Source organism: Semicossyphus pulcher, unplaced genomic scaffold (assembly GCF_022749685.1).
Source record: "Semicossyphus pulcher isolate SPU_LCO1_2020_fin unplaced genomic scaffold, fSemPul1.0.p SCAF_25, whole genome shotgun sequence".
In the NCBI taxonomy this organism is placed as follows: domain Eukaryota; kingdom Metazoa; phylum Chordata; class Actinopteri; order Labriformes; family Labridae; genus Semicossyphus; species Semicossyphus pulcher.
The window spans coordinates 10,723,814-10,749,431 of NW_027211699.1; the positions used below are offsets into that span (position 1 = coordinate 10,723,814).

Genomic DNA, 25,618 nt, shown 5'->3' on the forward strand with positions numbered 1-25,618 from the left:
AGCAGACAGCTAGCAGCTCCCAGCTGTCACTCAAAGAGGCCACGCCCCTAACGATGCATCACTGTAAGCCTTAATATAATGTAAACAGGTGAGCTGTATAAAGATTCTCCCCGTACAGTTGTCATGAAGAGAGAAATGAGCTATAGAGACCCAAACTGTTTTTTGTACCAGGCTGTAAACATGTTTATTTCTGCTGTAAAGTTTAACATGGGGCTCTATGGGGACTGACTCACTGCTGGAGACAGCCTCAAGTGGACACCAGAGGAACTGCAGGCTTTGGACCTTCAGCCCTGGAGGGTGCTGCTTGCCTTCCACTGAGCTTTGACGATACAGTGAACATTTCCATCCATCCAACCATCCATTATCTATACCGCTTATCCTGTTCAGGGTCGCGGGGGGGGCTGGAGCCTATCCCAGCTGTCACTGGGCGAAGGGCGGGGTCAGTGAACATTTCCTGTAATATTAAAGACGAGACTCGATGAAGCTGCAGTCTGTGGTTTAATTTATTCTGTTTAATGAAAAACAAAAACTATATTCACAGCTCGTCTCTGTACACTGCAAAGAAACACGCTCCAGTTAAACCACTCAGGCCAAATAAAAGTTCATTAAATAAAATAACTCAGTTTAAGTCCTTTTTCATCTTCAGCTGGTCTTCAGCCTCTTCGTCTCCACGCTGTGCGCCGCTGCCTCCTCCTGGTCTCTTTTGGTACCTCCACTCCTCCTCTCCTCACTGTCCACCTCCCAGCCGCCTCCTCTCGGGTGTCTCAGCTCCCTCTTCTCTCTCCTCTCCTCCATCTCTTCGATCTCCTCGGCGAAAAGGGTTTTCAGTGCGGGGATGAGCCCGGGGAGCATTTTAAGGTCCCTGAAACGAACCTGAGCACAGAGGAAGTGGAGGAAATGGTGACATGTTCTCCTACATATGTTGCACTGACAAAATAACTTTTTAATTTAAGTATATTTTTATATCCTGAAAGGTGCTCTATGATTAAATGTGCCATGTCTGAGTATTTATTTTAGAAAAGCATTTGTCATCTGCGTAATTTGACCCTTGAACGCACCACATTACTGGGTTTAAAAGGTTAAAAGGTTAAATGACCTCTGTCAGCTCACATTTATCTATAGAAGTGCTGTACGAATTAATTAGAATTATACTCAAATGTATCTTAATAATAAGAAACAGAGTCAGCGACACGTACTCTCATGTGGTCGAAGGAGATCCCCACCCTGTCTGTGAAGTCCTCACTGAACAGAGGGATCTTGGCGTATCGCTGGCTGAAGTGGTTCAGCATGATGAAGTCGGCGTTCATCCTCATGCCGATGCCGATGGCCTGCGAGGTCGTGCTGTCAGAAAGCAAAGAAGAAGAAAGTCGCAGATTTACGTTTCTCTACTTTCCACAGGATGATCATTTTCTCTGCTCGTAAAAGATGTCATTGTGAAGACAGACGCTCACTCCGACGCCATAAAGAGGAGCAAAAATCAATGTCAATATCTGTGGAGAGTAAAGAAGTTTAACAGTGCACTCAAACATAACAACAACAAGCAGCTGCTTTATTCTGTTTGCTGATGGAACTTTAACTGCTGCTGTTTTTCCACTTTTATCAATTTTATTAGTTTGCATAAAAGACACTCAAGAGGAGGACTTATAATTTTAATCCTGGGCTCTTTTCTTCACATATTCCGCCTGCAGCAGTGAAACAGGCTGTAATGGCTGCAACATAATCCTTGATGGTTCAAAGGTCGTCCACTAAAAGTTCTTGTTGTTTCCACTGACAGGCTCAGATTGTTATTCTAAGTGTGTGACAACATGACAGAAAGGATCCCTACAGAGATAGACCTTTTTGTTACAGAGGAAGATGATTGTTTTAACCACACACAGACGTTACATCGCTCTCTGCAGACACACCAGACTCCATTCAGAAAAACAGTAATTTTACCCTGCAGAACTGAGGAGTCGCTGCCCTACTGCTGCTTCGATCCATTGGCTTGTTTTGAGTTGTTGTGGCTTTGTGTGTTTTAAAGAATCGAATGCATTATTTGTGTAAAACACAATAGCACAAAAAAGCAAATCCATCGAGGCTGCTGCAGACCAAAAGCTCCTTTGTTCTGCAGGGTAAAATGAATGGAGTCTGGTGTGTCTGCAGAGAGCGATGTAACGTCTGTTTGTGGTTAAAACAATCATCTTCCTCCTCGTCTATCTCTGTAGGGATCCTTTCTGTCATGTTGTCACACACTTAGAATAACAATCTGAGAACCTTTAGTGGACGCACTTTGATCCATCAAGGATTATGTTGCAGACATTACAGCCTGTTTCACTGCTGCAGGATGAAGCTGAAACACCTTGTACCTGACAAAGAGAGTTTATTCTCCTCACCTGTGTCTTTTCTCCACAGCCTCCTCCTCCAGCCCGTCTTCCAGCGTGGCCTCATGGATTAGCAACGTTGCATCCCTTCCTGTGGAAAAAGAGTCGAATCAGAGTCGTGAATCCCAGAAAAGCACTTTTAGCTTCTTCCTGTCTCACAGGAAATCAATCAGGTCGTCGGCGTAATCAAAGACCGGCACGCCCTGTTTGTCTGCAGCGCCCAGCCGCCTATAATGAACAGACCAGGGATACACTCTGTGTCTCTGGGAGGCTCTGCTTGGACCGAGTCCAGTCAAGCAATTTAAGAAGAGTCAATGAAGAGGGATCCCGCAGGAGCCATTAGAGGAGGCTGCCAGCTGCGAGAGTGATCGAGAGCATTAAGAAAATATCTGATAAATTATTCAGAACAAGCTGCTCTGAGGTGACCTCACATGAATCTCTGGGATACTGAAGCGCTCGCTCAGTTTGCTATTAACTACAGCGTGTCTGTGAAATGTGGACTTTAATCATTGAGAGTGGGACTAACCGATGTATACGAACGCATCGCAGGGCATGGTGTCACCGGAGAAGGCCAGCTTCCAGCCGGAGCGGTGCGTGAAGCTGCAGGCGAAGGCGTTCTTACAGTGACGCACGAAGCACGTCTGGAACTGAGACAGAAACAAATAATGAGGGACTCTGAGGAGGCAGTCTGAAAACTTTAAAGCACAAATTTGGCTTGAATCAGTAAAAATGCTTCGCTGGAATCAAAGTTTAGAGTCTCACTAAACATCAGCAAACATCTGAGTGAGAAAAAACCTTCGTAACCTTTAGACAAACAGCTCTTTCTGCTGTTGTTTCTCAAGACCTTTTGGGCGTGGCTTAGCACATTTTGATTGACACCTGCCTGGCACATCCAATCAGGGTAGTGCAGCTTTAAATGTTTGCGTCGTTGAGTCAGAATCAGAGCAGGAAGCATCTTAAAGCTGTTCTTTTAAACTGCTCATTAAACGGCGAGTTAGCAGCTAGCATACAGATGCTACATTAGCTGAGATGCCTCTTTTTCTCATCAAAGCTATGAATGCTACGCTAACGAAGGCTCTGTATTATTAGATAGTGTTTTATTATTACACAACTAAACAAACATCCGCCACAAAAAATAGATCCTTCCCAAACTCCTGCAGCGTAGTAAGAAACTGAAGTGACGATACTTCAGATGTAGTTAGAGGGACGTGAGGTGTGATGTTAAAAACAGCTGCAGACCTGTTCCAGATCGTTCTTCTTCAGCAGCTCTGTGATCAGTGATTTTGTCTTCGGCCAGGGAACCTCGACACCATCGAACAGGCTCCTGTTGGGGACGAAGCTGAAACACCAAACAGACAGAAATCACAGTGAATGACCTGGTTTCACTTGTTTTATACCTGCATACACACCAGGAAGTAAAACAGGCTAAAATGCACTAACGTATGGACGGATAAATAAATACAATTGTATTTTCAGGCCAGACTAAAGGTTAAATATAATAAACATACAGATAATTAACTGGATGATTGAACCAGAAAACGAATCATATGACAAACATCGCTGCAGGCATCCCTGAGATGTCACAATCACAGGAATAGAGCACATAATTATGTCACTGTGAAGTCGAACTTTGACCTTTTGGATAAAAATTGTCATTATTTTATCATTTGTGTTCCAGCTGTGTTCGTGTTGACAATTTGTGTTCCAGCATCTGTGAAGAGCCGTATGATGCGTTCACTGACCTGAGGGAATAAAGCTCCCGTGTGACAACATGACAGAAAGGATCCCTACAGAGATAGACCTTTTTGTTACAGAGGAAGATGATTGTTTTAACCACAAACAGACGTTACATCGCTCTCTGCACACACACCAGACTCCATTCAGAAAAACACTGATTTTACCCTGCAGAACCACAGGAGCGTCAGGTCTACTGCTGCCTCGATCCATTGACTTGTTTCTGTTATTGTGTGACTTTATGTGTTAAAGAGTCAGTTAGAATCAAATATAATGTTTTTGTCACACAAAATAACAGAAAAAAACTCATCAATCAAGGCAGCAGTAGACCTGACGCTCCTGGTGTTCTGCAGGGTTAAATCAGTGTTTTTATCAATGGAGTCTGGTGTGTGTGCAGAGAGCGATGTAACGTCTGTTTGTGGTTAAAACAATCATCTTCCTCTGTAACAAAAAGGTCTATCTCTGTAGGGATCCTTTCTGCAATGTTGTCACACACTTGAAGCTAGCATCATAATGCCTACAAACATGGCGTCCCTGTGAAGCTGTGATGCTTTTTACATGGAGCATGGATGGTTGGAGGTATAAGACAGGAGTAGGTTCACACACACACACACACACACACACACACACACACACACACACACACACACACACACACACACACACACACACACACACACACACACACACACACACACACACAGATAAATCCAGCGTGTGGGAGCATGACGGTAAAGGGTATGTTGTGTGTGTCCTCATACCAGATGTGGTGGACGATCTTCTCACAGTGGTCGTGATACTGGTTGAGCCACGTCATGATGGACGTCGGACCCAGCAGGTAGACGGGGCTGAACGCCTTCCCCAGCGCTGCCTGAGAGACAGAAAACATCAGTACTTTTAATTATAGTAAATTAAAAACACACGTACATGCATCGTTTGTAACGTTCAGTAATGATGCAAAAGATGGAAGCGTTGAAAAGGATGTTAATTAGCATTCTTGCTAACTGTAGCATGTTTACATCCTGTTTTTATTCTGCTGTCCCCATCAAACTAACAAATACGATCAGGCTGCTTGGGTTTACGTTACATCAGTTCATACAGAATTATCCAAAGACGAGTTTTCATGAAATGAGGATTCATCTGTAACGTACCAGCGCTCGCTCCCGCTGATACAGCAGCTTCAGCAAACCCTGAGACAAAAACAAGATTAGAACCAAGCAGCTCATGTCGTCGTGAGACGGTGTTAAGAAAACATGATGTGTATCTGCTCACTGTGTGGTGGTCGGCATGCATGTGCGAGATGAAGACGGTGGAGATCTTGGACAGGGCGTCATCCACGTCATCCCCGTAGTGTCTGCAGAGCTGACCGAACGTCCCCTCCCCGCAGTCGAGCAGGAGCGAGTGAGCCGGGCTGAGAGCAGGACGACAGAGAGAGAGAGAGAGAGAGAGAGGGGACGTCGGGGAGGAGGTTATAACGAGAACACAATCAGGTGTTTTAACCTCTTTATGAATAAAAACACTCTCTGCTCAGGCGATGTCGCCTTCCTTTGAGCACCTTTAAGTAGAATTCTGGCAGCAGGAAGCAAAGCTTGATTCAGTTTAATGAAAATAAATAATCATTAAAAAACAAAATAAATCAGTGTTTGCTCTCGACCTGCAGGTGTGTAAGCTTCAGCTCCGTACCTGATGTTCACTAACGTGCCGCTGACGTTTCTGATCTTCATCGGGAGAGCCGACCCCGTCCCCAAGAACACCACCTGCGGGTCTTTCTCTGTTTGTCCTGCAGCAGGAAACACGACATAACGAACCAGTGAGGAAACAAAAACATAAACTATCTCCCGTCTGTCACGCGAGGCATCGTATCCACTTAGAAGAACACAAACAGTTTGTCGAAACTTTTCAGAGATCTCACCAGAGTTCTCTGCAGCGTCAGCCGAGCACGCTCTCCTGCACTCGTCCACTTCCTGCAGAAAGTTCGGGACCTCCGAAGCTTCTTTCACAAACTCGTCCGTGTTGCAGGAGGGGATGGCATCTCTAACGAATCACACACAGAGTCAAGAAGACACACACCACTGCCTTTACAAACACAGCAGACAGCCGACGCTGATGAGCCTCAGAAGAAGTGGAAACTCTGACACATTAAGACGAGGTGAGAACAGGAGAGAGCGGCTGAGTGCAGCCGGCCGCGCCTGATTGGGCTGACTGAAGGACAAACTGACCTCTGATACTCCATCACAGGTCTGAGCTGGAACTTCAGCAGACACTCGCCTCGTGTGACGGGGACGTGCAGGTCAGCCTCAGGCTCCTGCAGAGCAACAAACACAAAGAGACAAAGTCAGAGAAAGTCTCACATGTTTTATTTAGACTCATAAAAAGTGCTGCTTGAATAGTTTTGTTCAGTTTAAGTGTGCTAAGAGTAGTTTTATACTGTTACTATCTTAGCCTCAGTGTTACCTTTGTCCTGTACGCCTGGAGCTCTGGAAAGATCTCAGGATGAATCATGTTCAGCTGAGCCTGGAGCTTGTAGCTCCGGACGTTGTGGGCCGTACACACGTGTTCGTTCAGGATCAGGTGTTCTGTTGAGGCCGGAAACCTGCAGGAACACAGAAACATCTCAGCCTCAGGGCGTCTAAAAACAGCAGAAATCTGAGTCTGGTGTGAAAGGGAGGAACTCAAACCTCTCCATCCACTTCCTGTATTCATCAGACTTGAGGACAGACTCTGGAGCCATGTGGACCACCAGCGCCGCAGGGTCCTCCGTCCCTCCTGTTTGGTGTCTGGAGACGACAAAAGAGGACCTTTAAAGAAAGATTCTTTTACATGTGTTCAGTTACTTTTTAACCCTTAATGTCCGAGTGCACGAACACAGAGCAGCTTCATTTTGTTTGCTTTGTTTACATTGTTGCTCCTCGTTTGTTTGTTTTTAACCCCTGTGAGCTGAAGTGGTTTATCCGTCCCTCATCCTACCTCCCCTTTCAGCTAAAGACACACCAGTGAGTTAAGCCCCTTTTACACTGCCAGTTCAAGGCGGGATCATTAGCCTCTGTTTCTTCTTCTATGGAAAACGCATGGAGGCGGAATGGTGGGGCGAAGTCGTTCGGCCATCGGAGGGAGTAACAGGCGTAGCCTCCGTTACCTCCTCAGCTGCTGATTGGTGCAAACAGCTTCCACAAACTCCTCAGACGGACACTCAGAGATGAGGAACACCGGCCCCGGGTCAGTGGGGGTGCAGACCTGCTCGGGTCGGATCTGAAGGACAGAGACAGAGAGCTCTGATGCAGCTCGGGAATAATAATGAAGAAGAAAGAAGCTCAGAATGTTTTTATACGACACCTCTTTCCCATCGTACGTGATGATTTTCCCGTCCTTTAAAGCCGCGATGAGCGGACCGATTTTTGCCGTGCCACTGAGAGGAAACAAGGTGAATATAAGTCAGAATAACACCTTTAAATGATAGCACTGAAAACGCTTCAACAAGAGCTGCAGCGTTTAGTCGATTAGTTTTCATCTATTCAGGTTTGAGTAATCGTTTCCTGTTTCTGCTTTCTTTCCTCTTCCAGAGTAAACTCTTTGATCACTTATAGACAAACATGGATGAAAGTGATCAAACTTCAATCAATATTTCCAGTTTCAAAAAGTTATAAAAGTTAAAAGTTAAATAAAAAGCGTCCAGCTTCTTCATTCGTTCCATTTATATCATAAAAGTTTAAAAACAAACAAAAACAAACTATTTTAAAACTTTCCGATATTTTCTGACTTTTATTGGATCGAAAAAAATCAAACAAATTATCAAAAGAATCGAAATATGACTCAATAACCAAAAAAAAGTTTCTGTTAAATTAATCAAAATTGAGGGCTATGACAACATATAAAATAAAGCGCTTTAATACATTATAAGGGTATAAAATCAGAAAGAGGAAAATGTTACTTGTTGCCACAGAGACAAACAAACGGAGACAGCACCGTGTTGGACACGTGTTCTCGTATCAGTTCGTCGTGTTTAAAGTAAAACGCACTCACACGGGCAGACCGAGCTCTTTGGCCTGAGCCACCAAGAAGTTTCCTTTCTTTGGGTGAAGCTGTGAGAGCAGAGAAGAAGACAGTCACACACACACAAACTGTTTCTGTGTGTGTGTGTGTGTGTGTGTGTGTGTTAAATATAAACAGGGTGTGTCTCTTACCCTGCATATGAAGGAAACAACAAGAGAAGGATCTCTGGTCGCTGTCGGTCTCCAGCCTACGAGAAACAAACAACTGATTTAACACTTTTATTAAATGATGTCTGAACTTCTCAACCTGCCGGGTGATATTAACAAAGAAGCTTCAGGTTTCCCCCTTCAGCCTGCGACACATGGAAACATCCTTTAAGTCCTCCCTTGAGTCTCCTCGCTAACAGGACCAGACGCCTCCTGGACTCACCGCCTCGGTCGTCTCCTCCGCTGTTATCGTGAGCGTCGTCTATCCTGGGAGACGGAGGACTTCCAGACGGGCTGCTTCCTCCTGACCGGGGGGAGTGGTCTGTGCTGTCAGCCTTCAGCTTTGCTACCGAGTGAGGACAGGAGAGAGAGAGAGTCAACAGAAACGCTTAAATAAGTCTACACGAAGAAGAAGAACAGGAAGCAGTGAGCTCACCAAATATGGGCACTTGATAAACTGTCATGGTTTCGTCCGTGTACGTCTCTTCAGTGTACGGTCGGACCGCTGGGAGAGAACGAAACAGTGAATATCACCAGAGACAACACAACTAATTGTGTTTGTTAAACTCGACATACACAGCTTGATGTCCTCCAGGTTTCCAGAAAAGGACTTGATGGCGCTCAGGTAGTTGTCCTGCGATTAAAAAGGCAGAAGAAGAAGAAGTTGATGAATAAATACAACATTCGAAACCTGCTGCAGACGTGATGTTTATTCTGTCTCACCAGCTGAGGAGGTCCGGAGAGGACGACTTCAGGGACACCGGTGTCCTTCAGGGTTAAAATCATCCCTGCACAGGAAACGACACACTCTGACAAAACATCTTTCATCTCTCATATTTGTTTGGTTGATAAAAACACAACTAAAAATCATAAAATAATCATTCTTCCAAAAACAAACCTGTCTTATAGTTAAAACAATGAAAATGGAGATTACTTTATTATTTTGGTTTTAATCTCCTGGTTTATCAGGCGGATGTTTCTGACCTGACAGGCCTCCCACGTTGTCCCAGCTCAGTCGGGTCAGGAAGATGTTGTCCAGCCGAGCAGCTTTCAGTCTGTCAGAGAGAAAAAACAAGATTCATTCTCTGTGTTTGTCCGTCAGCGAAATTATTTTTAAAAAATGTGTCCGAAGATGTTTAACCAGCTTACTTGTGCTCCTGCATGAGTCTCTGTGTTCCTTCACCACAGTTGAACAGATACCTGCAGCAGACAGGAGGAAGATATCATCACTACTGTGGTGTTTTGTGTTTTTGATTTTGAATGATTTCAGGTTTATTATAAGTTATTAGTTATAGTTGTATGTTTTATAAAATGACATTCAAGGAAGTTTATTGTCATTTCAGCACATTTCCTTACCAGAAAGGGAACAAGATTAGCTACTTACATGCCGGTTTAAAGAAAAAATAATAAAAAATATAAGAATATTAAAAACTTTGAAATTATTATTGTAATTCATAAGGGTCAGGTCAGACACGAGACCCAAAACTGTAGGTGTTTTGTGGACGAAAACATGCGGATGACCCTCTTATGGCAAGGGGACAAGTTCAACCACTCAAGATAAATATTACTGCTGAGCTAAAGTTATATTAATATTGCCAATTCATGTCATTTTCTCTTAAAAGACAGAACTTTAATTCATCCAACATCACTTTGTATCGCACATATTTCAGTTACACGTGAAAGGTGGAGAAAAGAAGCTTTCACATAAGTAGTTTCAAAGTAAAAGCCTGAGTAAGTTACCTGTTATACTCGGAGAAGACATACAGTGACGCAGAGTTATCTCTGCTCCCAGCACCGAGCACCTGCACGTACACGGTGGACGGTCCGTGAAGGTCCGTCCGCTTCGCCCTGCTCTCTTTGGTTTTCACTCTCCGCAGCGGCTCCTTCAGCTTGCCTTTCCTCAGACCCGGCGGCTGCTTCGTCTCCGGGCTGTTGTCATTCTTATGATTGGTCGCCATTGTTCGGAACAACTGGAAAACAGTCCGGTGGAAATGAAAATCACAGCGCGCGACAGCCGGAGGACCAGCAGAGAGGACTCTGCCTTTAACCAGCAGGAATGTGAAGGACCTGAGCCTCAGATGGACCGTATTCATAATAAATACGTCACCTAATGATTATAACAACCAGCGCCGGTGATTTACATCTAAAAGCACGCATTGAACGCTACTTCACACATCCCCACGCGCGATTTTAAAGAATTAATTACCTAAAAGTAGCTGGATGCACATTCAGCTGGACTTTGGAGGTTGGTTGACACATGTGACACTTCTTCCGGCATCTAATGATGACGTAAACATGGTCTTAACGCCTATTGGTTAGAATAATTATTTCCCAGGCCTGTGGACCAATGACAGCGGTTCTTTGTGAAAAGGAGGCGGGGATAGAGCTACTCCCTGAAGTTCGGTTTAAGCTACTACAAAATGAAACACCTGAGTTAAATGTTCACATTTTAAGCTCTTTTACAGTCAAATATATATTAAATAACCCCCTAAATCCATTCTTGATAAACTAGACGAGTGTATAAACAATATGAATGTGTAAAAACAAAAACTTAAAAAAGGAATTAGCACAGCTACAAGAAGGATATTTTTTGGTTTTAAAAAATCGAAACAGACAGAAAATGTCTTGAAAGCCTTTGTCGACTATGAGATACACATACAAAAATAATTAAATTATTTGATTGCATGGTTTTTAAAATTACAATTACAATAAAAAGCCCTTGGATTCCAGAGTCCATAAATGCATAATAATAATAGTAATCACCAGTTGTTTCTCTCCTCCAGAGAAATGTATGTTTGTCCTAATGTCAAACAGTATTTTAGTAAAACAAAAGTTTTTTCTCTGATAATTAAGAGAAGAACGGTTCACCTGCAAACCTGGATTTAATTGTTCTAGCTTAGATTACGTCAGGACCAGAAATATATATTTGTGAAAGTATTAAAAAAAGAGGCAGCAGACAGTTCTCTTTCTCTTCCTTTATTCATATATCAGCATATAGTCTGCTGCACAGAGACGACAGCAGCCTCTCAGCAGCTCTAACACGACTCGGACCACCCACACTGTTAAACTGCTTTTATACCCGGAGAAGCAAAGTTCCATTAAGATAGCAAACACAATGCTGTTCATTGACGTACATGGAAGAGGTGGGACGATTCACAAAGAGCATGATTCCAGTATGTTGCAGAATCTCCAAATCAAAATACTCCACATGATTTTGGTTCTATAAATACAAAGTTCCAGGCTTTTATTTTCTTAAATCACTGTACTAAGCACTGAGATGTGTTCATGGTTGATTGAGCTGCTATTATACTTACATGACTGTGCGTTTGTGTGTGTGAACAAGAGAGAAACAGAAGTGTTGATATATTACACAGACATGACTGAAGTAAACACCACTGTGAGTACAAGTGGTGTTTTTTTTCTTTTTTACAATTCTCTTTAACACTGCAAGAAGGGGACCAAGCAAATTTACACGAGGGTTTGTTTTTGTTTACTTTGTCGTCTTTTTTTTTTTCTTTTATGACTGTTGTGGTATATTTATTGGTGCATTTGTGCCCCGTCCTGCTTTCAGTCCATGTACATGGGGGAGCTGGGAGACGCCGGCATCTGATCCATGAGCCTGCACACGTATCCGGCAACATCGACCGAGCGCTCCTCGTACATCTGGATGAACGGGTCCTTCTGAGGTTGGAGAAAGAAAATAGACACACCCGTGAAAACTCAGATTGTTCTTCTAAGTGTGTGACAACATTACAGAAAGGATCCCTACAGAGATAGACCTTTTTGTTACAGAGGAAGATGATTGTTTTAACCACAAACAGACGTTACATCGCTCTCTGCAGACACACCAGACTCCATTCATAAAAATGCTAATTTTACTTTGCAGAACACAGGAGTAGCTGCTCTACCTCTGCCTTGACCGGTTAGTTTTCTTGTGTTATTGTGTGACTTTGGTGTTGTACATCATTAGTTTGGATCTAAAACAATATTTATATAACACAGAACAACAAAATAAAGCTAGTACAAGGCAGCGGTGGACAAGCAGCTCCTCCTTGTGTTCTGTTAGCTAAAATCTCTGTTTTTCTGAATGGAGTCTGGTGTGTGTGCAGAGAGCGATGTAACGTCTGTTTGTGGTTCAAACAATCATCTTCCTCTGTAACAAAAAGGTCTATCTCTGTAGGGATCCTTTCTGTCATGTTGTCACACACTTAGAACACCTATTAGTCATTTAGACCCTAAAATATGCAAAGAAAAATAGGACCAAAAAAAGGAAAGCAAAATGTAGCCTTAGTTTGGTAGTTTATGAGCATATACAGAAAAAGCAGAGTGAACTCACCAGCAGCTCTTTGTACTTTGGCCTCTTTGACTCATCCTTTGTAAGGCTGCAAAGAGGAGGAGAAACAAGGTGTTAAAATGAGGAGGGTGCAGCGCAGGCGTTTGTCCACTAGAGGGACACAAGAGCAAACAGCAGCTGGAGCCTCTGTACCCATCGCCTACTCTATTTGCGTTTGTGAGCCTGTGCCTGGTGTATGAAATGTGTTGTTTAGATTGATCTGACGCTGACATCAGAGCTTCTCACCACAGGTTGACAAAGGAGATGAATTTGGGGGAGAAGCGTCTCTCCTCCGAGTTGCTGAGCTGCGGCGGGTCACCTCTCACCACCTGCGTCAGCTGGTCGAACACGCTGTTCCACTTCGGGTAGGGAAACCGTCCTGTGGCCAGCTCGTACTGAAACATATGTATTATATATGATCAGGGGGAAACCAAAGTACAAATCAGCTGTGGAGTCACATCAGAAAAACCCACAGGGAATCAAAGGACGGGTGCAGAAATTAAGTTAATAATTCTAATCTAAATGCTGAGTAATCTCCACTTTAAAGCCTCATTCTATGATTTTAACCATCAGTGTTACATTCAGACTCACCAGTGTGATTCCCAAACTCCAAACATCTGAGCGCACGTCGTAGCCTTGCCGGGACGCGCTCGGGTCTATTCGCTCCGGCTGAAAATCAAACAGAAAAAAGTTTCATGACGTAACTTGTGATTCATTTTTCAGCTTTAAGGGGGGATTGTGCTGTTTTTATACTCAGGAAGAAAACAGGTGTTCATGCCCGAACTGGGACACAACAAACCCAGAGAGAATACCAGACAGGCTCATCACCTGTGGGCATGTTTCCACCTGCAGCTCTTACTCAGCAGCAGATTAATCCCTGCTCTTTGTCTGTCAGGACTGCAGCACTGCTCCTCCAGGCTTCATCACAAACCGCAGAAGAAGAGGTGATGAAGGAGAAGAGAGTGAGGAAGGCTGCTGCTGCTGTGCGGAGAGGAGGGCGCACCGTGCTGGCCCGTTTACAGGCCTGATTTAGACGCTGATGTCACCCAGCAGAGACGGGCTGTGCTGCAGAGCGGAGGGGGTTACTGAGCAGCAGCCGACTGCAGAGAGACGCTCACATCTGCCAACACTGGAACGGCTCAGTCTGCACAATCATTTTATCCTTCTGTACTTTCATCCATTTATTGTGGACTTGTTATAATTTTAAGAAACAAGAAGAGGAAACGTTTTGTTCGAGAAGCTTCTGATGAGCGTTGGTCAGAGATGTTCTGATGAGTGCTCCTCTCATACTACTGTGCTTAAAAATACTGTATATGCATAATTTGAGTTGACTTTCTGACAGCGTGCTCTGACTAACATAACACTCTCTGCTCTCTGTTAGGATGTATGGGAGGCCAAATAATAACTGATGATCATTTTTAGAGGTTTTACAGACTGAATGATTCATCGGTTCAGTTTATTTTCAAAGTAAAAGCCTGACCTGGCTTTTCTTTAGAGAGACTCCCCTTGTTTGTACACAACGCTTTTATTTTGTAAGGTTTCCAGGGCAGCTGTTTGGTAGATCAAGTCACTCACAGCGCTCAATGTTGGGGTTCATGCTTCTCGGTCTGTCTGTCTGTCTGTCTGTCTCCCTCCAACTCGGACTACAAACAGAAACCAGAAGACTTCCTGTTCCTGCAGATTCTTCCTGTTAACAGAGATTATAGTCACCTGCTGTGATATCACCTGTGCTGACTCTGAGCTGTGTGTCAGTAAAGAGAACTGTGTTCAGAGTTTTGAGGAAGTGAACTCAGAACAGAGACACGTGTGTAACAAACACGGACAGAAACTTCTGTTTAAACTGTGACCACAACAATCAGAGCTCCTGTTCCTGTGAAATCTACCTGCAGGCAGCACCTGCATGCTGCCGCAGGTAAACAGAAGGCTCACCAGCTGTTCTGAGGTCAGTTCTGTCGTCATTAGGTCGCCTGTATCATCAAACACCCGCAGAGTCCCACAAAGAGGAGCTGAGATTCCTGCAGAGTGAGCTCACAGCCGTGGGAAGCTGCACGGTGACTCCGCCCACCAACACCGTGCGCGTGTGTGTGTGTGTGTGTGTGTGTGTGTGTGTGTGTGTGTGCGTGCGTGTGTGTGCGTGCGTGCGTGCGTGCGTGCGTGCGTGGAGGTGATAGTGCCTCACCAAATTTAGAATGGAAACTGCTGTGGAGAGACGGGGGGGCTGAGAGGAGCCCCCGCTGACGCCCCACAACAGAAAATAACCTGAGTGATGACGACGAGTGAGCTCAGCTCTCCGGACTCACAGCGATGTGGTGCACTTCAATTATGTTACACACACACTTAAACACACACACGGTGGCTGATCCCCAAAAACACAGCGTCATTAACAAGCAGCAGAGAGAAACACGACATTCAGCCTCTCAGATTCAGAGCTTTGCTTCTTTTTGTCACTGAATCAGGATTATTTCTTGACATCTGGGAAATTTAGATTTTATGCATCAAGACGTTTCGTCGTTGCCAATCATGGGGAGTTTTACTGAGCCTGTCAAAACAGTTGTATAACATCCTCTGTGAGTCTTGAGGAGCTTTCTGCAATCGGACTCTGATGATGTCATGGTGATGTCATCACAGTCATGTGGTTTGGGCTCGACAGAAAGCGGAGTTACAAACTGGACTTGAAGATTTAAAAGATACAGGGAGGATCTTATGAGAAGCTTAAGACGAGTTGCATGATGGGAAACGTAGGATCAAGGTTTCATGTTAGTTTTTCTCGCTCTAAACCTGAAACACCTCCAAACGAGCGCTGACGAGCCGTTTCAGGGGAGCAGCTCTTCGTCTTCTGCTCCACACGTTTGACTTTAGTTTCTCCGACCGTCTCTGTTGTTTCTCTCTTCCACTCTAAACTGCCGCTGAGAGGTCGGCGCTCATCACATCACAAGTGAAGGCCACACCTCTCCATCGCCCCCTGGGGGAGGGGCTGTTAGTTCAGGGAGCGCTTGATTTGATATGCAGCAGAGTTTTCTACGGGCGGAGCGTTTTAAACATCAGTCATGTTTATCTAAATCGTGGGAAGACGAAATCCTGATCTGGTAAATATTCGATTATTGTGCAGCCCTGTGCACGCGAGCATGTTGCTCCTACAAAGTCATGAGGTCAGGCGCAGTTTTGGCGCATTGTTATTTTGCTGCAGCAGAAAGCATCTGCACGACTGCCCAACAAAAACCTGGTCTAACGTCAGCGGAGCAGACGTTCATTTAAAGGGCACTTACATCAAACAGAAAGTGCGTGTGTAGGCGGGTTTTCAACACATTTCCACTCCGCTTATTAAAAACACAGAACATCTCCTGTTGCTTTAAATTAAACTGCTCTCGGCATCGATTAGCCGTTCTGATGATGCCAGAAGACGAGGACGTGCTTCCCTTCCGTTTCACCTCAGGAAGCTTTACAGGAGGTGGACACTTTAAACAGCACTGAACCAGGTGCAGGCTCACCTGGCTTTAGGAAATGGAATAAGAGATGACACCTATGATTAATCAGGAGACTAAATACAACCCCTTTGTGTCCTAATGTGGACCCTGATTATGCGCTGATAAAGCAGAGGAGTTAGACATTCGCTACATACACCTGTGCTGCAGTACAAATTATTCAAACAGGGCCCTGATAATCTGGATATTTTGACGTCTTCTGCTCCAACTTTGACCTCCGTCTTTAAAGTAACCCAGAGACACATGAAACAGCAACAGAAAAACACTGCATCCCTCCTTCAATCAAGTCAAACATGCCTGTTTGCTTCGACTCTTTCAGGCAGACAAAAACCAGTAGAGGAAGCATCCAGGAGAGTCTTTTACTTTGAAAACCACTGAATAAAGACCACTAGATAAAGAAGCAAAGAGCACAGGTTCATCCATCTCTCAGCGTTACTTACTGCCATGTACGGTCTGCAGCCTGCATCTCTGGTTTTGGCGATGGAGTCCACCAGCTGACCGCTGATGCCAAAGTCACACAGCTTTATGTTGCCGTTCCTGTCCAGGAGGATGTTTGACGGCTTTATGTCTGAGACAGTGAAGAGAAACAGGAGGTGAAAAGACGCTTTAAGGTGCACAGCACGATTAGCAAAAGCACCCAGGTGTCGTCTTACCTCTGTGTATTATTTTCAAGTTTTCTTTTAAGTGGTTAAGTGCCTTCACAGTCTGGAAAGGAAACAGGAAGTGTTTAGCAGCCGGAGGTGGACGTTTAGGTTTCTTTATTTTGAAAGGTGTAAAATACTTACAGCTAATGTTATTTTCCCTAATATTTCCTCTGGAATCACGTCGTCTAATGAGCAATATACAAATTTGTAAAACTTGTCTAACGAGGTAGCCATAAGTTCCATACAGATCCAACAGTCGCCCTGAAACAAGAGAAGCAGTTTAAGGAACAATTCAGACTCAGGTCAAAGGGCAGGTCTGTCATAATTAAACCTGGATGATATTATTTCATTATTTACATACTTTGAGGTCTAAATTATTTATAGGTAGAAGAAAATTGTAGTGTCTCCAGTAGATGTGTTCATCCTGCAGCAGTGAAACAGGCTGTAATGGCTGCAACATAATCCTTGATGGGTCAAAGGTCGTCCACTAAAAGTTCTTGTTGTTTCCACTGACAGGCTCAGATTGTTCTTCTAAGTGTGTGACAACATGACAGAAAGGATCCCTACAGAGATAGACCTTTTTGTTACAGAGGAAGATGATTGTTTTAACCACACACAGACGTTACATCGCTCTCTGCACACACACCAGACTCCATTCATAAAAACACTGATTTTAGCTCACAGGACACAGGAGCTTCCTGCCAGCCTCGATGGATTAGTGTTTTTTGTGCACAAATAATGCCTTTGATTCTAACTAACCCTTTAAAACACACAAAGCCACACAACAACTCAAACAAGTCAATGGATCAAGGCAGAGGTAGAGCAGCAGCTCCTGTCCTGCGAGTTAAAATCCCTGTTTTTATGAATGGAGTCTGGTGTGTGTGCAGAGAGCGATGTAACGTCTGTGTGTGGTTAAAACAATCATCTTCCTCTGTAACAAAAAGGTCTATCTCTGTAGGGATCCTTTCTGTCATGTTGTCACACACTTAGAATAACAATCTGAGCCTGTCAGTGGAAACAACAAGAACTTTTAGTGGACGACCTTTGACCCATCGAGGATTATGTTGCAGCCATTACAGCCTGTTTCACTGCTGCAGGATGAACACATCTACTGGAGACATTTAAACATTTTTATGCTTGTTAGTCATTTAGACCCTTAAAAATATACATTTATTTTCTTTAAATACATCACTGTAGCTCATCTCACCTCTCTGAACAGAGCGCCATAAAACTGCACGATGTACGGACAGTCACTACTCCTCATGACCACGTCCAAGTCCATCAGCAGCTGCTTCTGTTCCTTTTCATCCACTGTGGACCGAATCCTCTGTGAAACCAACACAACACACGTTATATCACACAGATTAAGTTTGCACTGCGTCTGGATGTCCGAAAACTCCAGGTCCAGCTACCTTCACCGCCATGATCTGGTTACTCGGCTTGTGCACCATCTTGTTGACGGAGCCGTAAGCCCCTCGGCCGATCTCGCCCAGGTCTTTGAGATCCTCGGCCGTGAAGTCCCAGTGCTGCTCCGGGGAGATCTTCAACTTGCCTGAGGACTCGATGCTGTGTGTTCTCAGCCGCTCTCTGCAAAGAAACCACAGGAGTATGTGTGCGTTAGAGAGAAACAAAGGTTATCTGTCCCTCACATATCTACAGAACCGTTTGTCCGATCAACTTGGCCAGATGGTGCCACTCTAACAGGACATTTACTTCTTCTTCAGGGAATTTTCTCTTTGATTCTTTGATTCAAAACAAACTTTTTAGCCAAGCCTATTAGTGTCTAGATATATTTTTCTGCCAGATCTGTTTTCTTACGCCTTCTCTGACCAGTTTGGAACAGAACATGGCTGGATGAAGCCTGTGCTTTGCTTTGGTCATCAAAGATTGCTCTTATATCACAAAGAAAGCCTCATCTAATGAATTTCTGAGATAAATTGCTCAGCTTCTGTAGCTTCTGGTTTAGGGTTAGGGTTTTGAAAGTGAAGCCAATCTTTCTAGTGCCCAACAGAAGAAGAGAAGTCTGACTCTATAGAAGTCTATGAGAACATGCTCCTCCTCCTCTCCTGATGTATTCCCTCAGTAAACATGTTCCTAATGACTTTATGGTCTCAGTCTCTAGTTTCAAGTCTTCTTCAACACAGCATGATGTTCATTTAGTCACTGATGCTCCCAAAGGATTTAGGGCGGGGCTACCTGTGATTGACAGACGCTACCACGTTGTAAATTAGCATAGCATTGGTGTAGCAATGTATCTCCTCCAAATAAGGTCACTTTAGGGGGCCAAAAAACCAAGATGGCGATGCCAAAACTCCAGGCAACAAAACGAACCACAAACCAGAGGATGTAGTAACACTGAACAAAACAACAGGTGGCTCTGGAGCAGCATCATCTAACTTTAAAGGAAGGACATGCTGTCCATGTGTGTATGACTGTCCTTCGCAGTTAATATATTAGAAGTGTTGATCTGCTGCACTCCACAGCAGGCGAGCTAAAAGCTGCAAGATGCCACACTCCTGTTCACCACAAGGCTGCACCTCAAGGACGTGACCCGATGAGCCACCAGACTCCATTGAGAAAAACAGTAATTTTACCTCACAGACCACAGGAGTTGCTGGTCTACCGCGGCCTCGATGCATTGACTTGTTTGCGTTGTCGTGTGTTTTACATTCTATTTACATTATTTGAGGATTACCAACAACACAATAACACTATTGATGGAGGCAGCAGTAGACGGGAAGCTTCTCAGTTCTGCTGGGTTAAATCAGTGTTTTTCTGAATGGAGTCTGGTGTGTGTGCAGAGAGCGATGTAACGTCTGTGTGTGGTTAAAACAATCATCTTCCTCTGTAACTAAAAGGTCTATCTCTGTAGGGATCCTTTCTGTCATGTTGTCACACACTTAGAATAACAATCTGAGCCTGTCAGTGGAAACAACAAGAACTGTTGATATCTTTAAGGATTACACGACAGCCTGCAGGTTTACTCACATGTGCGGGTTCTGAAAGGGCGGCCCGGCCGTGTTCAGTGTGAATCTAGTCGTTGGCTTGATCGGAGGGTTGGCGAAGTTCAGCTTCAGAGCTTTACGTTTACCTGCACAGGAGGAGAAACAGTGACGTGATCAGGTCTCACGTGGAGCAACAAACGTGGAGGATGTTCAGCAACAACAGAAGCAAACGCATCCCAGGTGAGAGGTCAGAGCGATGAGGGAAAACAACACAAACCATAAAACCAGATAACAGGATGAGGAGACGAGTAAATTCAACCAATTTACTCACATTAACGGATGTCATGCAAAATGGGAAACTCCCGCAGCACCATATGTGATTGTGTTCTATCAGGTTCCCCAAAATATACTCACCTGGAGGGTTTCAATAACAGATCCCAGTAAAGACCAAAACCAACACTGAACGGATCAAACGGCCACATTAACTTCCTCCTGTTTGTTCGCTAAATGTTAGAGTCAGGAGACGACTGTTTGTTCGGTGGTTTGAAGGATTTATACCTGTCGTAGGAACCAGACAACACGTCATAGTTTTGGTCTTTCACTGGATTTATTAACTGTGAGCTCGATGTAGAGAAGGACCAGTTACATTAACTGCTGTTGCCAGGTAGGTAAATATATAAATCCAATTATCAAACTTACACTTCCAGCATTTTTAAATGGGGCGAGATCGTCCTAAAACTGCTTCTGCATTAAGCACCTGGTGATTTCCCACCCCTACCTGCTCCCCAGGTGAGCCACTAGGGCCCTTTGCATAAAGCTTTTCAGCTAAAGGTACGTTTCGACAGCAGGAACTTTCCCCAGGAACAAGGAACCTTTGGAGGAACCAGGGTCTAAATTTAGTGCCGGGGTAATTGACTTACCCCCTGAAAAGTCCCTGCTCAGGGGGTAGTAGTTTCCAAAGGTCCAGGGACTTTCAGGGCGGGGCCTGCAGTGCTGATGGTTCACCCGCCATGTTTGACTGACTGCAGCTGTGAGCTCACTGTTATCATCGTGCTTCGAGACTGTTTATCACAAGCTGAATCTCCTCCATGCTAACAGGCTAACTTTTATGGCGTCATCTTTGTCGTTTGGCCTTCATCTTCTTCTTACTGCCATCTACTGGACTGGCGGTGTAGTGCAGTTACTTTATACGGCAAACTAAAAGCTCCTGGAGCTTTTGGTCGCAAAGCAGCTAAACACTGGCCTGGGAACAGTTCTCAGTGTTGGCTATAGACTGTATACAAAGATGGCCGATATGACAGCTCCCTAAAAGTGACGCAAAAGCCTCTCTCTCGCCCCCTGCTGACTGGCTTGCGTGAGGATGCAGTTTATTTTCGGGGAAACTGTTTGACTTCTTCTTGTTCTCCTTTCCCTCTGATTTGCTCCATGATGACTACGACCTTTATTTGATGCAGAAACAGAGACACAGCATGCTGCTAAAATCCCAAACACCTACATTCACAGTGCAGACACACCAGCCCACATGTAAACACAAAACTGGGAGAAAAGCAAACACTAAATCATGACATGCTCCTCAAGGCCAACTGCTTTGATTTCACCTTCACGTCGCAGGAAAGCTCCGCGCTCGCTCCACCCGAAACACCACAAGAATGTGAGCGCTTGAATTCCAATCGGCTCGAATGGAAAACATCGCTTTAAAATGACAACGTTGGAGTGTGTTCACCTTGTCTCGACAAGCAAGAGCTATGCTGAAGTGCACCCATGCCAAATAAAACAAAAGACAAACCAGTTGAAAACGTGACAACACTACAGGCACTACTTTGGCTTGTTAGTTGCACACTGAAAACCAACGAGGAAGAGCTTCCATTCAGGTATTTAAAGGGGAAAATTAATCAATAAAAACTGTGATTATTTAGTTTTCTATCACACTGAGGGGCAAAAATCTGTTCAAACAAACTTGCCCCTAAAAGTCAATGGAAGCTCTGAATTTGAGGCTTGTGCCGATGACAATAAAAACACCTTACCTGTGATTGTTTCATAAGAAGGTGCTTAATTAGTCAACTATAAACTACACTTACTGGGCAGCACATAAATTCAGAAGTAAGAAGACGATATGGAAAACAAATATTGTGATTGTAAAACAAATTAAAAACCTGGAGTCCAACAAGCTGCAGCCTGTTTTTAAGTTATTAAAGGGGAACTCCGGTATTTTACACGTGAAAAGTTATTCTACACGTGTCGGGGTCTTAATGACCAATAGGTACAAAGAGTTTGGGAAATTCCCAGTTTAATATTTGTGTTTAAGTGTGTGACAACATTTCAGAAAGGATCCCTTCAGAGATATACCTTTTGGTTACAGAGGAAGATGATTATTTAAACAAGAAACAGCTGTTACATCGCTCTCTGCAAACACACCAGACTCCACTGACAAAAACGGTGATTTAACCTCATGGAAAACATGAGGTGCTGGTCCACCGCTGCTTTGTACTAGCTTAATTTAGTTATTGTTTAAGTGTGACATTAATGTTGTTTTGTATCCAAACGTATCAGTTAAAACACCAAAATCACACAATAGTAGAAAATAACCAACATGTCAAGGCAGAGGTAGACCAGCAGCTCCTGTGTCCTGTGAGCTTAAATCAATGTTTTTATGAATGGAGTCTGGTGTGTTTGCAGAGAGCGATGTAACGTCTGTTTGTGGTTAAAACAATCATCTTCCTCTGTAACAAAAAGGTCTATCTCTGTAGGGATCCTTTCTGTCATGTTGTCACACACTTAGAAGAACAATCTGAGCCTGTCAGTGGAAACAACAAGAACTTTTAGTGGACGACCTTTGACCCATCAAGGATTATGTTGCAGCCATTACAGCCTGCTTCACTGCTGCAGGATGAACACATCGACTGGAGCAACTACAATTTTCTTTTCTATCTATTAGTAATTTAGACCCTTAAATATGTAAAAACAGTTCCCATGTTTAAAATATCAGAGTACCACTTTGATCACTGAGCTGTTAGCGACCGGCACAAGCCTACTTGGACCCATCAGAAGTCTTGACTTGGATTAGTTGAAACAGCAGGCCAGACTCCCCCATACCAGACTGTCAGGCGGAAACAAAGGGAAGAGAACTGTTGGTGCTGAAGCAAAAGAGGTTTGGCTTACTTGGGGGAGCTCCAGACAGGTTTATCTGAAACCCTAGAGGTGAGAAGACAGCTTTTATTTTCTTCATATTTGCCAGCTTGTTATTGTCGTCTATAAGAAACTGCTTTGTTAGTTCAGCTTAATGCTCCTAAAATCAGAGCTAAAACGAGTGTTCGTTTCACCCAACAAACCAGGAGCATCCTGTAGTTCTTATGTTTGACAAACAATCACAGAAATTGGCCTTGCTTTGCTAACATGTTAAACATTCAGGGGGCGGGAAGGTTAAATGCATCGTCTGCAGGGTAGTGCATCAGCATGCATACTAATGAAATGAAGAGGACCTGCAGGTAAATCAAAAAAGGAAGTACAGGTGAGTGTGAGTTACCACCGTGAGATGTGAACATTTTACAGCTTATTTAACGTTGTCTCACCATCATCATCATCAGCATCGTGTCAGGAGTTAGGAATGATTAGTTAGCAGCATTAAGGTAAAAGGTGAGATATGGTCAGAGAGATGTGGATCAAAGCAGAGGATTACACAACACGGATAAATGTCAAATACCTCACACGTTATGATTAATAAGTCAAACAAAGCATTAAAAGCCTCATTTATTATTATTATTATTATAATTACTGTCATAAATCAAGTTGTATAGTTACATCAGGAAATAAATCAACTGCTTAATTTAACATCACATTTCAAGACTTGCAGCTAAAAGGTGAACCTTATGAAGGGTTCACCAAACCTAATGCAACATTACACTTAATTATATGTTAAATGTGATTTTTCTTCCCAGAACGTGTCACCTTGTCACCCTGTGTTTATGAATGAAAGCTTTAATTGTATATGTAATCAAAGAGCTTTTTTAACTCAGTCAATAAAATGTGTAGCTACCTGTTTCACTCTGACATCTCCAGCAGGTGTTGGACTCTGAAAGTTAAAATGAGACATAGTTTGTACAAAATAAAAGCAGAATTGTTATCAGTTTTTTCACTTCATTTGTGTTGGAAAATCTGAGAAATAATTCTGCTTTAAAGTCCTCAAAAAACACAAAGTAGATGCAGGTTTCAAACTCCATAAAAAGCAGGTACACACGTGTTTTCAATCAAAGTAGTAAAGGATGGATGGAAGCCAACCAAACCTCACAATCAAATTTATCGATTCAATTTGGTTTCGCGTATTGCTGATCGTTCACACTCAGTGTAACATGACATCACATCATTTCTTAATTGTGAGAATGTTTTGATATATTCTGCACATGTAACACAAACAGAGCTCAAGTGCAATACGCTTTATTTATGAGGAAGAAGAATGAAGCCGTATTTAGAAATAATGGACATCATGAATGTCAGGGCTGCACTTCATATGAAACAGTGATTTTACTGAGCAGAATAGTGACTCATAAAATTTGAAAGGTTTTTTTAAATGAATGATTTAAGACATGTTTTTCAAAAATGTGTAGTAATGGCTGCAACTTAGAAATGCTAATTTATAGAATGGAGTTTGGTGAGATTTTCCCCAGGCAAAAGAAAACAGGAAATACGGGGCTACAGAAGCTCAAAACGATAACAACATTTAGTGCGTTTTTCATTCAGTTTAGATAATAAAATATTTCTATTATATAATGTAAAAACATGTCTTAGGGTGTGGTGGAACCGTGTTAATAGCTGATATGAAAACCACATCCAAAACACATATACAAGGTAATAAAGGTACAAAAGCACAAATACAACCTAAATACTAGTGCTCAAAAACGCCACGTGAAGAAAAGCTGAATTTTAGTTTAAAAAATATGTAAGAAAGCAATAGATGTTGCTGTGCCATGGTATGTATGACCAACAATTTCTTATAGCAGTCATTATTTTCCCAGATAAAATGATTTGGATTAAAGGGAATCTGTCTTTTTGTACAGAGATAATGAGAGAGGAATTTAATTTAATTATAAAAGTGGTTATATCTCTTTCAAACGTGTAAAAAATGTGTTTCCATTTGAGGACGATTAACAGTCTGTAGGTTGCTCTTGGGAATAATTGTTCAGTGCTGGGAGTAGCCTGAGCCTCCCACGGCTAGCCCTGCTAACATTAACCTTCACTGCAGCAGACTGAGCTCCAGCTGCAGTGGGTATTTTTAACGTTAGCTTCACTCACCCTGCAGGCTGCTCATCGTAGTGATGTGCTGAGACTGGGACTGGTGGAGGTGGTTAGCCGCGGATCCTGCGTTATTGCTGCTGTTGTGGCTGCTCGGTGTTGATGAGTTGTTAGGACTGGGAGTCGCCATTGTTGTGTGTTTGAATTCCATCAGCAGCGCCGGGCTGCAATGCAGATACACGGAGAGCAACTTCACCCTTCCCTCCCTGCCACAATGATTCCTGCCTCCCTGACGGAAACTTCAGGCCGCAAAACAGGCGGGTAGCGACTTTAGGAGAGCGTAAAATACGTTAAATTATTAGGATTTTTTTAAAGTTTTGGGCTACGTTAAAAGCTACCTGTGTAGTAACGTTAACAAAAACAAACCTCCAGCTAGGCTAAGCTAACTAAGCTGGCTAGCAGTACTAGCCAAGAAGCTTTACGTCCCGCAATCAGCTGACCAAGTGACACTGACATGTCAACACCCACAGCGTCCCGAAGCTAACGGCAAGCTCAAAGCATTGCTCAGGAAAACCGGATATTACGTAATGGTTCTTTCAAAATAAAACAAGGAAATTTATTTTTTTAAGGCAATAATGACAATAGATACAAAGATAAATAATAACAGAAATTAAATTAAGACTATATGAATTCATGAA

General features: G+C 43.4%; 2 protein-coding genes across 6 annotated transcripts; both read right to left on the minus strand.

Annotated features, from left to right (window-relative positions):
* Positions 1-462: 462 nt before the first annotated feature.
* Positions 463-10,543, minus strand: elac2 (elaC ribonuclease Z 2). 3 transcript variants are annotated; one of them, XM_069675967.1, is made up of 25 exons: positions 10,497-10,543; positions 10,031-10,260; positions 9,440-9,490; positions 9,275-9,345; positions 9,014-9,078; positions 8,867-8,924; positions 8,727-8,795; positions 8,514-8,636; positions 8,276-8,331; positions 8,115-8,173; positions 7,428-7,500; positions 7,231-7,343; positions 6,773-6,871; positions 6,549-6,687; positions 6,314-6,399; positions 6,007-6,128; positions 5,778-5,874; positions 5,367-5,505; positions 5,246-5,284; positions 4,856-4,965; positions 3,600-3,699; positions 2,887-3,007; positions 2,373-2,451; positions 1,197-1,341; positions 463-873 (listed from the first exon to the last, which is right to left on the minus strand). In XM_069675967.1, the coding sequence occupies exons 2-25, from the start codon at positions 10,246-10,248 to the stop codon at positions 643-645; spliced, it is 2,463 nt and encodes an 820-aa protein (XP_069532068.1). In that variant the 5' UTR covers positions 10,249-10,260; positions 10,497-10,543; the 3' UTR covers positions 463-642. The 3 variants fall into 3 exon arrangements, with proteins under 3 accessions (XP_069532068.1, XP_069532067.1, XP_069532069.1); XM_069675966.1 differs by having other exon boundaries at positions 10,031-10,534; XM_069675968.1 differs by lacking the exons at positions 9,440-9,490; positions 10,031-10,260; positions 10,497-10,543 and having other exon boundaries at positions 9,225-9,290.
* Positions 10,544-11,258: 715 nt separating this feature from the next.
* Positions 11,259-25,410, minus strand: LOC138604037 (dual specificity mitogen-activated protein kinase kinase 4-like). 3 transcript variants are annotated; one of them, XM_069675855.1, is made up of 13 exons: positions 24,981-25,410; positions 23,728-23,763; positions 22,854-22,886; positions 19,738-19,840; positions 18,162-18,336; positions 17,957-18,076; positions 16,891-17,010; positions 16,759-16,810; positions 16,546-16,673; positions 13,215-13,292; positions 12,870-13,018; positions 12,627-12,672; positions 11,259-11,971 (listed from the first exon to the last, which is right to left on the minus strand). In XM_069675855.1, exons 1-13 carry the CDS (start codon positions 25,129-25,131, stop codon positions 11,858-11,860), a joined length of 1,305 nt encoding a protein of 434 aa, XP_069531956.1. In that variant the 5' UTR covers positions 25,132-25,410; the 3' UTR covers positions 11,259-11,857. The 3 variants fall into 3 exon arrangements, with proteins under 3 accessions (XP_069531956.1, XP_069531958.1, XP_069531957.1); XM_069675857.1 differs by lacking the exon at positions 22,854-22,886 and having other exon boundaries at positions 19,738-19,828; XM_069675856.1 differs by lacking the exon at positions 22,854-22,886.
* Between the last annotated feature and the right edge of the window lie 208 nt (positions 25,411-25,618).

Bases quoted from the DNA above. Each gene is read 5' to 3' on its own strand.
- elac2 (XM_069675966.1), bottom strand. From the start codon at position 10,383: ATGAATACGGTCCATCTGAGGCTCAGGTCCTTCACATTCCTGCTGGTT. The intron at 9,346-9,439 runs GTAAGCTGGTTA...TCTCTCTGACAG, and splicing joins AGACTCATGCAGGAGCACAA to ACTGAAAGCTGCTCGGCTGG. The intron at 8,332-8,513 runs GTGAGTCCAGGA...TGTTTCTCGTAG, and splicing joins CGGAGGAGACGACCGAGGCG to GCTGGAGACCGACAGCGACC.
- LOC138604037 (XM_069675855.1), bottom strand. From the start codon at position 25,131: ATGGAATTCAAACACACAACAATGGCGACTCCCAGTCCTAACAACTCA. The intron at 22,887-23,727 runs GTAGCTACACAT...TCTCACCTCTAG, and splicing joins GAGATGTCAGAGTGAAACAG to GGTTTCAGATAAACCTGTCT. The intron at 18,337-19,737 runs GTGAGTAAACCT...GTTTCTTTGCAG, and splicing joins CCCTTTCAGAACCCGCACAT to AGAGCGGCTGAGAACACACA.